The sequence below is a fragment of the Tachyglossus aculeatus genome (assembly GCF_015852505.1).
Source record: "Tachyglossus aculeatus isolate mTacAcu1 chromosome 12 unlocalized genomic scaffold, mTacAcu1.pri SUPER_6_unloc_1, whole genome shotgun sequence".
In the NCBI taxonomy this organism is placed as follows: domain Eukaryota; kingdom Metazoa; phylum Chordata; class Mammalia; order Monotremata; family Tachyglossidae; genus Tachyglossus; species Tachyglossus aculeatus.
The window spans coordinates 22,333,248-22,346,304 of record NW_024044828.1 but is presented as its reverse complement, the minus strand read 5'-3'; the positions used below and the strand labels follow the sequence as shown (position 1 = coordinate 22,346,304).

At 55.9% G+C, this 13,057-nt stretch overlaps 3 protein-coding genes across 7 annotated transcripts in view; 2 read left to right on the top strand and 1 right to left on the bottom strand.

Annotated features, from left to right (window-relative positions):
• Positions 1 to 93: 93 nt before the first annotated feature.
• On the bottom strand, positions 94 to 5,524 carry NUTM1 (NUT midline carcinoma family member 1). Its single transcript, XM_038741100.1, has 9 exons — positions 5,366 to 5,524; positions 4,436 to 4,490; positions 3,077 to 3,701; positions 2,696 to 2,824; positions 2,315 to 2,448; positions 1,269 to 1,477; positions 996 to 1,136; positions 518 to 634; positions 94 to 189 (listed from the first exon to the last, which is right to left on the bottom strand). Exons 1-9 carry the CDS (start codon positions 5,522 to 5,524, stop codon positions 94 to 96), a joined length of 1,665 nt encoding a protein of 554 aa, XP_038597028.1.
• Positions 5,464 to 6,729, top strand: NOP10 (NOP10 ribonucleoprotein). The gene is made up of 2 exons (XM_038741457.1): positions 5,464 to 5,576; positions 6,467 to 6,729. The coding sequence occupies exons 1-2, from the start codon at positions 5,523 to 5,525 to the stop codon at positions 6,605 to 6,607; spliced, it is 195 nt and encodes a 64-aa protein (XP_038597385.1). The 5' UTR covers positions 5,464 to 5,522; the 3' UTR covers positions 6,608 to 6,729.
• A 5,589-nt stretch (positions 6,730 to 12,318) lies between these two features.
• Positions 12,319 to 13,057, top strand: part of SLC12A6 (solute carrier family 12 member 6) — a 41,444-nt gene continuing 40,705 nt past the window's right edge. For 3 of the 5 annotated variants that reach the window (XM_038740934.1, XM_038740932.1, XM_038740931.1), the window contains exon 1: positions 12,319 to 12,632. In XM_038740934.1, the coding sequence (XP_038596862.1) occupies positions 12,389 to 12,632 (244 nt within the window). In that variant the 5' untranslated portion in view covers positions 12,319 to 12,388. The remainder of the gene's footprint in view (positions 12,633 to 13,057) is intronic. The other 2 variants (XM_038740933.1, XM_038740937.1) reach the window with 2 other exon arrangements.

The window sequence follows — 13,057 nt, the reverse complement described above, 5'->3', positions numbered from 1 at the left end:
TGTTTGCCCAGAGATGTTGACTTGCCCCTCCAGGGTGGACCCCACACCTTCTCTTCCTCTTCTTCCTCCTCCTCCTCCCCCACCTCCTCCTCCTCAGAGGAGGGGCTGGAATTGGACATCTCCCTGCAGCTGGAGGGCTCCTGCTCCACCCCCCTCCTCCCGCAGGGCCAGGAACCGCTTCTGCACCAGCTGAGGGAGAGGGGAGAGGAAGAAGTGGGAGCATCAGGCTCTTTATCTCCTCTCCTCCAGTCTTGACACCTCAGTCCCTTTATCCCTCCCTCGGGCCTCCCCAAACCTTCCCCTGCTACCCTGTCCCCAGTCCTCACCCCCTCTTCCCCTCCGCGCTTGCAGATTCTCCTCCCTTCTCCCTTCCGACATGCCCCTAAGCTCCCCACTAACCTCCCAGCACCCCACTCGCCCGTCCCCCCTCTCCGCTCCAGGCGTCGAGGGCTGGGATTGTTCCCTCTTGACGGGCCGCCCCCCACCCCCCGGGCTCCCCTTCCCCCGCTGAAGGCACCTGGGCGGGGGTCAGCCCCTCCTCCTGCTCCAGCTCCTCACTCAGGGCCAGAGGGTCTCGCTGGAGTTCGGGGGACAGCACCTCTGCCAGGAAACGGGGGTGGATCACAGCCTCCACCTGGGGCAAGGTCGGGGTGTGGGGGAGAGATTAGGTCCCGGGGTCAAGACCCTCCTCATCCCACCCCTGCCAGTTGTCTGGGTCTCCGGCTCCAGAACCCGCGACCTACCCCCTGCCCCCACGGGACCCCGGCATTCAGCCTGAAGCCAGTGGGTCTTGGGGCTGTCTCATCAGGCTGCCAACAGGGGGCGCAGGGTCAGCTTGGCAGGGTGCCTGGAAACCGCATCATCGTAACAGGGAAGTCACCGGACTGACCAAGAATGGGGGCTTATGGGGTGCCTCTGTTGTTTTCATTTTGGTCCTAAATCCCAACCAGGAGTTGAGTCTCTGGCAGGCCGAGACGCCTCAGTGTCCGGCTCACCTTGGAGACAAAGGCATCCTGGGTGCAAAGCTCCTCCATGTAGCGCAACAGTCCAGGGTCCAGATAGACCTCTTCCTTGGCCTCCTCCGCCCCCTCCTCCGACTCTTCTGACTCCGCCATCTCTTCCACTTCCTCCACTTCTTCCACCTCCTCCTCCTCAGCTGACTCCTCCACCTCCTCCTCCTCAGCTGACTCCTCCGCCTCCTCTGCCTGCTCTGCCTCCTCCACTTCTTCAATCTCCACCACCTCCTTCACCTTCTCCACCTCCTCCTCCACCTTCTCCGCCTCCTCCGCCTCCTCTGGCTTTTCCTGCCACTGACCCAGGGCTGTGCCCTGCCGAGCTCCCGTCAGGCCCGCCATGACGTCAGCGCACTGCGTCACGGCCTCCTGAGGGCTCTCCTGGGGTAAAGGCGGGGGCAGGGGCCCCTGGTGGGCGTGGTGCTGGTGGTGGATCTGGAAAGCCACCTTTGGCGGGGTGCAAACTGGGAAGGAGGGGAAAGAAAGGCAGAGTGAGGGCCAGGAGTGTCTAGCCAAGATGGATTCCCACAACCCAATCCCTCATCGCCGACCCCCTTTGGAAGCAGGAGATGGAGGAGCTTCCCAAGCAGCGCAGAGCAGGGCAGCCAAGATGGTCTGGGGTATGGAGCAGTCTCTCTGGACAGGGAAAGACTGGAAGCATCAGGACTCTGCTGTCTAGACAGATGCGGGTGAGAGGGTGGAGCTGGGATGAGTCCCTAACTGCTCAGGGGGTGCAAACTCAGCTGTGGGTCATTTGTTAGAGAGTCAGGGATGGAGCCGGGAAAGTCAGGGTCTCTGGGTAGTCCTTACTGGGTCACTGGAGGGAGAGTCAGAGATGGAGAAGTGAGTGTCAGGGATGTTGGATAGTCTATCCCTGTCTATGAGGGTGGGTGTCCAGTGGGGTGACCAGAGCATGGTTCCTCCAAGGATCCCTGTGCCCCTGCTGATGACATAGTCCTGGGCTGGGTGGGCCATGGCAGGGCTCAGGCTGACGATTGAGGCCTAGCTGAGCTCCAGGTAGCCCAGGTCACAGCAGGGCTCAAGGACATGGGGTGGAGATGAAGGATCATGGGTGCCATTTTGGGGCCCAGAGTTCACAAGGGCCAGGGGGCCGCAGTCCCGGTCGCACTCCTCCTCCTCTTTCTCTTCCTCCTCATCCCCTCCTCATTCTTGGTGTCAGCATCCCCAGCGCAAAGGAGCCGGGTTTGCCAAGAGAGGGAGTCATCAACAGGATCCTGCCCCGGAGGGGTTGTTCCAGCTCCCCATTTACCTATGGCTCCAAGCCCACTAGCGGCTGGTACCTTGTTGTTGGCAGGCGTCAGGATCCGGAAGTCCTGAGGGGTCAACCTTCGGGAAAGCTTGGAGGATTGGATACAGACAGCCACCCGACAGCTGCATCCTCTGCATCTCCTCCTCGGCCTCAAACTCCATGAACCTAGGGGGGAGGTGGTGGGGGGTACGTCTCCACGGCCCCCTGCCCCCTGCCCCGGAGCAGCCCAGAGCTGGGGGAGACAGTGCCATTCCTGGCTTTCTATCCCCCAGCCAAGAGGGAGCCTGGACCCCACGGGGCAGCAGGGACATGATGGGGAGTGGGAGGGAAGCGGAAGGGAGTGGGGAGAGGGGGGAGTGGCAGACAGACTCACTTCTCCACCAGTGGCAGAGTGGTGGGTGGGAGCACTCACTTCTCGCCCATCTCATAGAAGATCATGCGCTCAAAATTGCTGTTTCGCTCCCACTCCTGCACAGCCCGGGCCAGAGCCTCCTCTATGGTCATGGTTGGCTTCAGCCGGGCCAGCGAACGCAGCACTGGGCTGCAAACAGTTATAGTGTGAGAGCAAATCGAGGGTGGGGACTGCATCTTCTACCACAGCTGAATGCTTCAGAGCACCCCATAGACTGCCCTGCACATAACCGACATCCAGTAGAGTACTCTGCACCCGGTAGATGCCCAGTACAGGGCTCTGCACATGACAGGCGCCCAGAACCGCTCCCCTTGCCTTCCATTCTCCCTGCCAGAGGTCCGGGCCCGCCCAGCCCCACTCCCCTCTCCTGGCTCAGCTCACATAAGGAAGCAGGCGAGGGCTTCGGTGTCGGGGCTGCAGGGCAGGTACATCCGCGCCAGGATCTTGTAGTGCTGCCAGCGGCGGAAGTTCTCATAGACACCCTTGGAGGTGCAGGACAAGTTGCCCAGTTCAGTCCTGGGGTTGGGGGGGCCTGAGGGCAGGCCCCACCCCCTGGGACCCCTCTCTGCTGCCCAGGCTTGGTTCTGGGGAACGGAACGGGGGAGGGGGGCCGGGGGAGCCTTTGCCAGCAGCATGGTGGTCTTGACATTGGAAGGAGCCGGGAAGTGGGGAGGAATCCCCTCCGGGTTTGGGAGAGCGTGGGGTCCTGGCGTGACGCAGTTCAGGGTGGTCTGGGTGAGGACGAATGTCTGAGTGTGTAGGGCTTCCTCTGGATGCCCATCCGCCTGGACCTTGAAGACGACTCTTCCAGGGGCAGAAACTCCTGCTGCCGCCCTGTGCCCTGGAAGCAGCATCATTCCAGGAAAAACAGGTTGAAGCAGGGGACTGGCCAGCGGGAACATAGTGAGGGGCTTCCAGGGGGGCTGAGCCGGTGGGATCAGGGTGTCGGGGAGGGCAGGACAGGGGGTGCAGCTGAGCTTCGTGGCCATCTTCTGCCCAACCAAGCCTGCAGAGAAAGTGGGTAGAAGGGTCGGGAGGGGGGTGGGGGGACTTGAACATCAGGTTCCTGGCAGAGGTCAGTGGCCCCGTCCAACCAGCCTGTATGGCTCTGGCCACCCTCAGGACATAGGCTGAGAGGGAGGTGACCCTGGAATTCCGGGAAGAAGGGGGGAAAGGGAAGATTTTTCAGCTTGGCTGCTCCCTCATCTAGTTTCTAGCTACTCTTGGAGTGGAAGAGAAAGTCTGGAGTTTTGGTGCCCTACCCTCCATCAGTCGATCGTATTTACTGAGTGCTCACCGTGTGCAGAGCATGGCACTGAGCACCTGGGAGAGCACAGTATACTAGAATTGGTAGACACGTTTCCTGCTCACAGGGAATAATAATATGTATATTATATAATAATAATAATAATAATATTAGTAATAAGTTTACAGTCTGCATCCTGTCTCCAGAAGGACCCTGAGTCCTTTAGGGTCAGATCTACCCCAGCTCTTAGAACAGTGCCTGGCACATAGGAAGCACTTAACAAATGCCATAATTATTAATATTATTATTATCATTATTATTATTATTACTATTATCTGCCGTGCAGAGCCCTGTCCCAGTTCACAGATGCTCAGAGCAGGCAGTTGCTGCGGGACCCTCTCTGCTCCTGTCCCAGCCCAGCCCACCCACACCTCTCTCCGGGGCGGGGGAGGGTGGGAGCGGAATATCTGAAAATTTTTCCACCCGACCCTCACCTCCATCCCGTTCTGTCTCCTTGGCCTTGGCCGCCAACGACGCGGCGCTGCTGGGCTCCAGTTTAGCACAGAGAAAGGGCTCCCGATCCCAGGAGCAGCCACGCAGGGGTCCGGGGCAACAGTGGGAAGAAGGGGGAGATTGAATCAAAACAGAATCAATCGGCGGGGCGGGGGGGTTGGGGGGGGAACGGTCCATGGGGACAGGGGTGGGGGGAGAGTGGGGTGGGACAGCCCATGGGGACCAGGAGGGTAGGGGGGAGGCGGAGAGGGTGACAATCCATGGAGACCAGAGGGAAAGGACAGTTCATGGGTGCTGAGGAAAGGGTGGAGAGGGGAATAGTCCATGGGGACCAGGCGGAGGGTGGGGACAGGGAGGGTGACAATTCACGGGGGTCAGGAGGGAGGGACAGGCAGTTCATGTGGGCCAGGCCAGAGTGGAGTGCCAAGCCTACCTCCCATCCCGCCCTCGGGTGGAGTCCTGGGAGGGGTGAGGGCGGTGGAAGCTCTCTTCTTCCCTTCAAAGCCCTACTGAGAGCTCACCTCCTCCAGGCTTCCTTCCCAGACTGAGCCCCCTCCTTCCTCTCCCCCTCCCCATCCCCCCCCGCCTTACCTCCTTCCCCTCCCCACACCACCTGTATATATGGTCGTACAGATTTATTACTCTATTTATTTTACTTGTACATATTTATTCCATTTATTTTATTTCGTTAATATGTTTTGTTCTCTGTCTCCCCCTTCTAGACTGTGAGCCCACTGTTGGTTAGGGACCCTCGCTATATGTTGCCAACTTGTACTTCCCAAGCGCTCAGTACAGTGCTCTGCACACAGTCAGCGCTCAATAAATACGATTGATTGATTGAGATAAGCGAGGGGCTCGGCGAGGCGGCGCGCCCCCTCTCGGCGGGCAGGGGCCGGAGGGACGAGGACTACAATTCCCGGGATGCTGCGGGGCGGCCCACAGGAAGTGACGTATGGGGGCGGGGCACACTCCCGGAAGTGCCTGAGCGGGGCGGGGCGGACAGGCTTACACGTGGGGGACCCGCTGCCGCCGTCACTGCGGGAGCCGGAGCCCGAGGGCGAAGGAGCCATGTTCCTGCAGTTTTACCTTAACGAGAAGGGAGATCGGGTCTACACCCTGAAGGTGAGGAGGGAGGCCGAGGCAAGGGGCCCGGCGGGCGTAACAGAGCACAGAAGTCAATCAATCAATCAATCGTATTTACTGAGCGCTTACCGTGTGCAGAGCACTGTACTAAGCGCTTGGGAAGTCCAAGTTGGCAACATCTAGAGACAGTCCCTACCCAACAGTGGGCTCACAGTCTTGAAGGGGGAGACAGAGAACAAAACCAAACATATTAACAGAATAAAATAAATAGATATGTACAAGTAAAATAACTAAGTAGAGTAATAAATATGTACAAACATATATACAGGTGCTGTGGGGAAGGGAAGGAGGTAAGACGGGGGGGGTCAGTCAATCGTATTTATTGAGCGCTTACTGTGTGCAGAGCGCTGTACCAAGCGCTTGGGAAGTACAAGGTGGCAACATAGAGAGACAGGCCCTACCCATCAGTGGGCTCACAGTCTAGAAGGGGGAGACAGAGAACAAAACCAAACATAGTAATAAAATAAATACAATAGATATGTACAAGTAAAATAAATAAAGTAATAAATATGTACAAACATATATACAGGTGCTGTGGGGAAGGGAAGGAGGTAAGACGGGGGGATGGAGAGGGGGGCGAGGGGGAGAGGAAGGAGGGGGCTCAGTCTGGGAAGGCTTCCTGGAGGAGGTGAGCTCTCAGTAGGGCCTTGAAGGGAGGAAGAGAGCTAGCTTGGCGGATGGGCCGCGGGAGGGCATTCCAGGCCTGGGGGATAATGTGGGCCGGGGGTCGACGGCGGGACAGGTGAGAACGAGGCCCCGTGAGGAGATTAGCAGCAGAGGAGCAGAGGGTGCGGGCTGGGCCGGGCAGGTGGCCGGAGGCTCCTGCTCTCACATTGGACACCCCCCCCCCCCCCCCCTCTAACTCCAAGAAACTGGACCCCGCGGGCCAGCAGACCTGCTCGGCGCACCCTGCCCGCTTCTCCCCGGACGACAAGTACTCCCGCCACCGTATCACCGTCAAGAAGCGCTTCGGGGTGCTCATGACCCAGCAGCCGCGCACCGTTCTCTGAGCCCGCACCCTGGGGCCCCCAGCCCAGCCCTGCCCCCGCCGGATCGCCCCCACTTCTAAGCCGGGACCCTGCAGACAACCGGACACGACCCCGTACTATTAAAGGCCGAAATTTCAAATGTCTGTACTCTCTTGTGGGCTGTTTGTGTGCCTTTTCCACGGACTCGCTGGGTAGAAGTAGTCTATGACCCTTGTTAAGCCTGAGGTTTTTTTAATAGCATTTATTAAGCGCTTACTTGTACAAAGCACTGTTCTAAGCGCTGGGGAGGTTACAAGGTGAACAAGTTGTCCCACGTGGGGCTCACAGTCTTCATCCCCACTTTACAGATGAGGTAACTGAGGCCCAGAGAAGTTAAGTGACTTGCCCAAAGTCACACAGCTGACAAGTGGCAGAGTAGGGATTTGAACCCATGACCTCTGACTCTAAAGCCCATGCTCTTTCCACTAAGCCACGCTCCGGGACCATGCTGCCTGGGGCCAGTTCATTAATTCATTCAATTGTATTGAGCGCTTGCTGTGTGCTGAGCACTGTACTGAGCGCCTGGGAAAGTACAATACAGCAATAAAGAGAGACAATCTCTGCTCACAACGAGCTCACGGTCTAGGGTCGGGGGAGAGATGTCAATATGGATAAATAAAATTGCAGATATATACATAAGTGCTGTGAAATGGGGAGACGGGGGAAGAGTAAAGGGGGCGAGTCAGGGTGATGCAAGCCCGGTGTGGGCAGGGGTAGTCTCTCTTTATTGATGAATTGTACTTTCTAAGTGCTTAGTACAGTGCTCTGCACACAGTGTTCAGTAAATACGATTGAATGAATGAATGCGGAAGGGAGTGGGAGTTGAGGAAAAGGGGGCTTAGTCTGGGAAGGCCTATGGAAGGAGATTTGCCTTCAATAAAGCTTCGAAGGGGAGGAGAGTAATTGCCTGGTGGATTTGAGGAGGGAGGGTTGTGGGCCAGGGGTCAGCAGCGAGACAGGCGAGAATGAGGCACGGTGAGAAGGTTAGCACCAGAGGATTGAAGTGTGCGGGCTGGGTCGTAGAGGAGAGAAGGGAGGTGAGGTAGGAGGGGGCAAGGTGATGGAGAGCTATAAAGTTGCGTGTCTGCTGCATAAATTTTGGAACTTCCTAAGCCTTAACCTTCGTCTAACCCCAACCAAGAAGGGGTTGTTGTTGCCCTTGTATTTATCGAATGCTCCCCACGGGAAGAGCCTGTACATACAACTTTCCCCGAGATCAGAGTTCCTGCAACCACTGTGTTTCATATATATATATATGTGTGTGTATGTATATGTACGTATATATATGTATAAAAAAGTTGTGACAACCATTTGTTTCAGTGGGCAATAAGGGGAAGGTGTTTAGAAAATAATCAAAATAGTAACTGGCTTCGGTTGCTCAGTGTGGAATTTAAGGTTATGGAAGTCAAAGAAGCTTTATAAAGCTTTCAGCACCTCTTCGGAACTGATCAGGAGATATTAGCACCTCTCAGAAACCAATTTACAATTGCTAACAATGACTTTCTAATGAATAGTGAATTTGTCACACTTGGTTCTCTTCGTGTAATGCTTGTGATCTACTCACAATGATAGCTACATGATTCTGTCATTTTGCTTGAGAGAGCTCCCCACCAGAGTTGCATCATGTTAGTCCTATTCTAATAACTTCTTCCACCACATTCTATTCACATCACGATTTAAAAAGTCGCGATCTAGCAGGAATGCCTGTCCTGGGTGCCCACTATGTTCATCATCAATCGTATTTATTGAGAGCTTACTATGTGCAGAGCACTGTACTAAGCGCTTAATGTTCAGTGCCCAGGAAGGATGGGGGTTCCCTTTTTTCCAACCCCTTCCCCCAGGATTGTGAGTATTGGATCTGGGTGCTGGACAGCCCAATCCTGGGGTGGGATAGGGGGTGCTGAAGTGGGAGTTGCTGACCTGAAGCAAACCAAACGTCTTCTGGGCAAGGTTGGGGGCAGCTTTGCTCAGCAGGAGGGGGAAGGGCAGTGTTGAGTTTGGAGTATACCAGGAGCCAGCGGGGGGGCTTTGGGGTAGCGTGGCATGCAGAGGTAGCCGCTGAGTTGGGAGAAGAAATCTGGAGAGAATTCCTGGTTATGCCAGGACTTCCTTGGACCTGTATTGGTGAAGGGACTCCTGGGGCCTGGGGACACGCTTCCCGATCCTGCACTGCAACACAGCGAGAGTGAACAGACCGGTGATGAGCCCCAGCTTGAACCCAGACCTCAGGTGAGTCTGCTGCCAGCCAGCAGCTCCAGAACAAGGATGGGTCAGGTTCCTGTCCCTGAGTAAAACCAATGAACCTGCCAACAACCCCTAAGTTGCACTGGCTTGGCTGGCCTATCTCAGGGTCCCCTCACCCCTGGCCACATACTGGGGAGGGTCAAGATGGTCTCATCATTATAATAAATTAATAATTGTGATATTAAATGTTTAGTGGGTGCCAAGTGCTGAGATAGTTAAAATACACTCAGATCAGTCACAATCCGTGCCCAAATGGGGCTCACATGTTAAAGGGGAGACAGCCAGACATTTAATCCTTATTTTATTGAGGCACAGAAATTGGAGTGCTATGCTCAAGGTCACACAGAACACAAAAGGTGGAGTCCAGATGAAAACGCTTGTCCCCTGACAACCAGGTCGGTGTCCTCTTTACTGGATCATGTTATAAATCAGTCAGTCAATCCTATTTATTGAGTGCTTACTGTGTGCAGAGCACTGTACTACACGCTATTGTCCCACTGTTGTCTGAGAGGGATTGTTGTGATGATGATGATGGCTTTTAGACTGTGAGCCCACTGTTGGGTAGGGACTGTCTCTATGTGATGCCAATTTGTACTTCCCAAGCGCTTAGTACAGTGCTCTGCACATAGTAAGCGCTCAATAAATACGATTGATTGATTGATTGATGGCATTTATTAAACGCTTACTAAGTGCAAAGCGCTGGGGAGGTTTTCGAGGGGGAATTTCTCATGCAGGAGTGACCTTTTTGGGTAATTTTCTTTCCTTTATTTCTCCTGCCCATAAGCAGGCATGCATGGAAGAGCAACAGAGAGGGTCCCACAGCACCCAGGAGGAAGAGTCGGTTCTGTGATGCACCAGTTAGGGGAGACCCCAGCTTTGAATCGCTGGGAGGAAGAGAGTATAATTTTCCCCCTTTAACTCTGTCCCAACCTTTACCAGAGAAGCAGCGAGGCTTAGTGGAAAGAGCACGGGCTTGGGAGTCAGAGGTCATGAGTTCTAATCCCGACTCCACAGCTTGTCTGCTGTGTGACCTTGGGCGAGTCACTTAACTTCTCTGTGCCTCAGTTACCTCATCTGTAAAATGGGGGTGAAGACTGTGAGCCCCCCGTGGGACAACCTGATCACCTTGTAACCTCCCCAACGTTTAGAACAGTGCTTTGCACACAGTAAGCGTTTAATAAATGCCATTATTATTATTATTATTATTATTATTATTATTATTATTATTATTACCGGCACGGCCGGCCTAGGGTGCTCGCGCAGGCGCAGTCATTGCCCGCCCTTACCCGCCCTCCCTCCGGGGGCAGTCTCGCGCTGTCCCTTACGGGCCGTTGTGCGCATGCTCAAGGAGAGGGCGGGGCTCCCTCCCCCGACCGTTAGCGCCGCGGAGAAAGGGGCGGGGCCAGTCATTCATTCAATCGTATTTATTGAGCGCTTACTGGGTGCAGAGCACTGTACTAAGCGCTTGGGAAGTACAAGTTGGCAACATATGGAGACAGTCCTTACCCAGCAGCGGGCTCGCAGTCTAGAAGGGGGCGACAGACAACAAAACAGAACATATTAACAAGATAAAATAAATAGAATAAATAGGTACAAATTCATTCATTCATTCAATCGTATTTATTGAGCGCTTACTGTGTGCAGAGCACTGTACTAAGCGCTTGGGAAGTACAAGTTGGCAACATATAGAGACGGCCCCTACCCAACTACGGGCTCACAGTTTAGAAGGGGGCAACAGACAACAAAACAGAACATATTAACAAAATAAAATAAATAGAATAACTATGTACAAATTCATTCATTCAGTCGTATTTATTGAGCACTTACTGTGTGCAGAGCACTGTACTAAGCGCTTGGGAAGTCCAAGTTGGCAACATATGGAGACGGACCCTACCCAACAGCGGGCTCACAGTCTAGAAGGGGGAGACAGACAACAAAACAGAACATATAAACAAAATAAAATAAATAGAATAAATATGTACAAATTCATTCATTCATTCAATCGTATTTATTGAGCACTTACTGTGTGCAGAGCACTGTACTAACTGCTTGGGAAGTACAAGGTGGCAACATATAGAGACAGTCCCTACCCAACAGCGGGCTCGCAGTCTAGAAGGGGGAGACAGACAACAAAACAGAACATATTAACAAAATAAAATAAATAGAAAAATATGTACAAATTCATCATCATCAATCGTATTTATTGAGCGCTTACTGTGTGCAGAGCACTGTACTAAGCGCTTGGGAAGTACAAGTTGGCAACATACAGAGACAGTCCCTACCCAACAGCGGGCTCACAGTCTAAAAGGGGGAGACGGAGAACAAAACCAAACATACTAACAAAATAAAATAAATAGAATAGATATGTACAAGTAAAATAAATAAATAGAGTAATAAATATGTACAAACATATGTACAGGTGCTGTGGGGAAGGGAAGGAGGTAAAATGGGGCGGATGGAGAGGGGGACGAGGGGGAGAGGAAGGAAGGGGCTCAGTTTGGGAAGGCCTCCTGGAGGAGGTGAGCTCTCAGTAGGGCCTTGAAGGGAGGAAGAGAGCAAGCTTGGCGGAGGGGCAGAGGGATTGGGGGCATTCCAGGCCCGGGGGAGGACGTGGGCCGGGGGTCGATGGCGGGACAGGTGAGAACGAGGCCTAACGGTGAGGAGATTATCGGCGGAGGAGCGGAGGGTGCGGGCTGGGCTGGAGAAGGACAGAAGGGAGGGGAGGTAGGAGGGGGCGAGGGGATGGATGGACAGCCTTGAAGCCCAGGCTGAGGAGTTTCTGCCTGATGCGTAGGTTGATTGGGAGCCACTGGAGATTTTTGAGGAGGGGAGTGATATGCCCGGAGCGTTTCTGGGCAAAGACGATCCGGGCAGCGGTCACTGCTCGGTGCGGACAGTCGCCTTTCCCGCCTAACCGAGGGGCGGGGGACGGCGTCGTTGTGGGCCGGCCCCCTCACCCCAACGCCTCCGCCTCCGCAGCAGCCGCCCGCGGGGGCAACAACAGCTGCTGCGCGCGCAGCTTCCCCAGCTGGGGCCCCTCGGTGCGTCTCCCCGCCCCGGCCCGGCCCGGCCCGGCCCGGGCATCACTGCGCGGGAGGCTCCGCCGACGCCCTGCTCCTCCTGCTCCTGCTCGGTGTGTAGGGCTGGAGGCGCCCCGGCCCCCCCGTCCCCCGCCACCCTCCCGGTTTGGAGCCGTGATGCCCGCAGCCCTCCCCGGTCGGAGCCCCCGGGAGTGTCCGCGCCTCCTCCGGGGGTCGGCGTCCACCTGAGCGCCGCCCGCGGCCCATGAGCCGGGGCCGCCGCGGCCCGCCCCCCGCTACCGTGAGCCGGGGGAGCGGGGAGAGCAGGAGGAGGAGGAGGAGGAGCGGGCTGCCCTGGGCGGCCGCCATGGCCGAGCCGCGCCGCCCCGGAGCCGGAGGGCACCGCTGAGTGTCCCCGGGGGCCGCCTGCCCGCCCGCTCGCCCGCTCGCCCGCCCGCCTTCCCCCTCCGCCCCGCATCCTCCGGAGAGCCCCGCCAAGATGGCTTCGGTGCGCTTCATGGTGACCCCGACCAAGATCGATGACATTCCGGGCCTGTCGGACACCAGCCCGGACCTCAGCTCGCGCTCCAGCTCCCGGGTCCGCTTCAGCTCCCGGGAGAGCGTCCCCGAGACCACCCGCAGCGAGCCCGGCAGCGACTTGTCCGGGGCCACCACTTCGCTGGCCACCATAGCCATGGACCCGCCCAGCGACCGGACCTCCAACCCGCCGGACACCGCAGAGGGTAAGTTGAGGAAGTGGGGGGCCGGGGCCCGCCCGGGATGCTCGACCTCGGGCCCGGACGGAGCTCTCCCGATCCGGGGGCCACGGCCAGGCTCAGTGCGGACGCCTTCGTCATCATCATCATCATCAATCGTATTTACAGTGCAGAGCACTGTACTAAGCGCTTGGGAAGTACAAATTGGCAACATGTAGAGACAGTCCCTACCCAACAGTGGGCTCACAGTCTAAAAGGAGAGACAGAGAACAAAACCAAACGTACTAACAAAATTAAATAGAATAGATATGTACAAGTAAAATAAATAGAGTAATAAATATGTACAAACATATATACATAGATACAGGTGTTGTGGGGAAGGGAAGGAGGTAAGATGGGGACGCCTTGGGACAAGTGTCCCCCTCCACCCCCCCATCCTCTCCCCCTGGGTC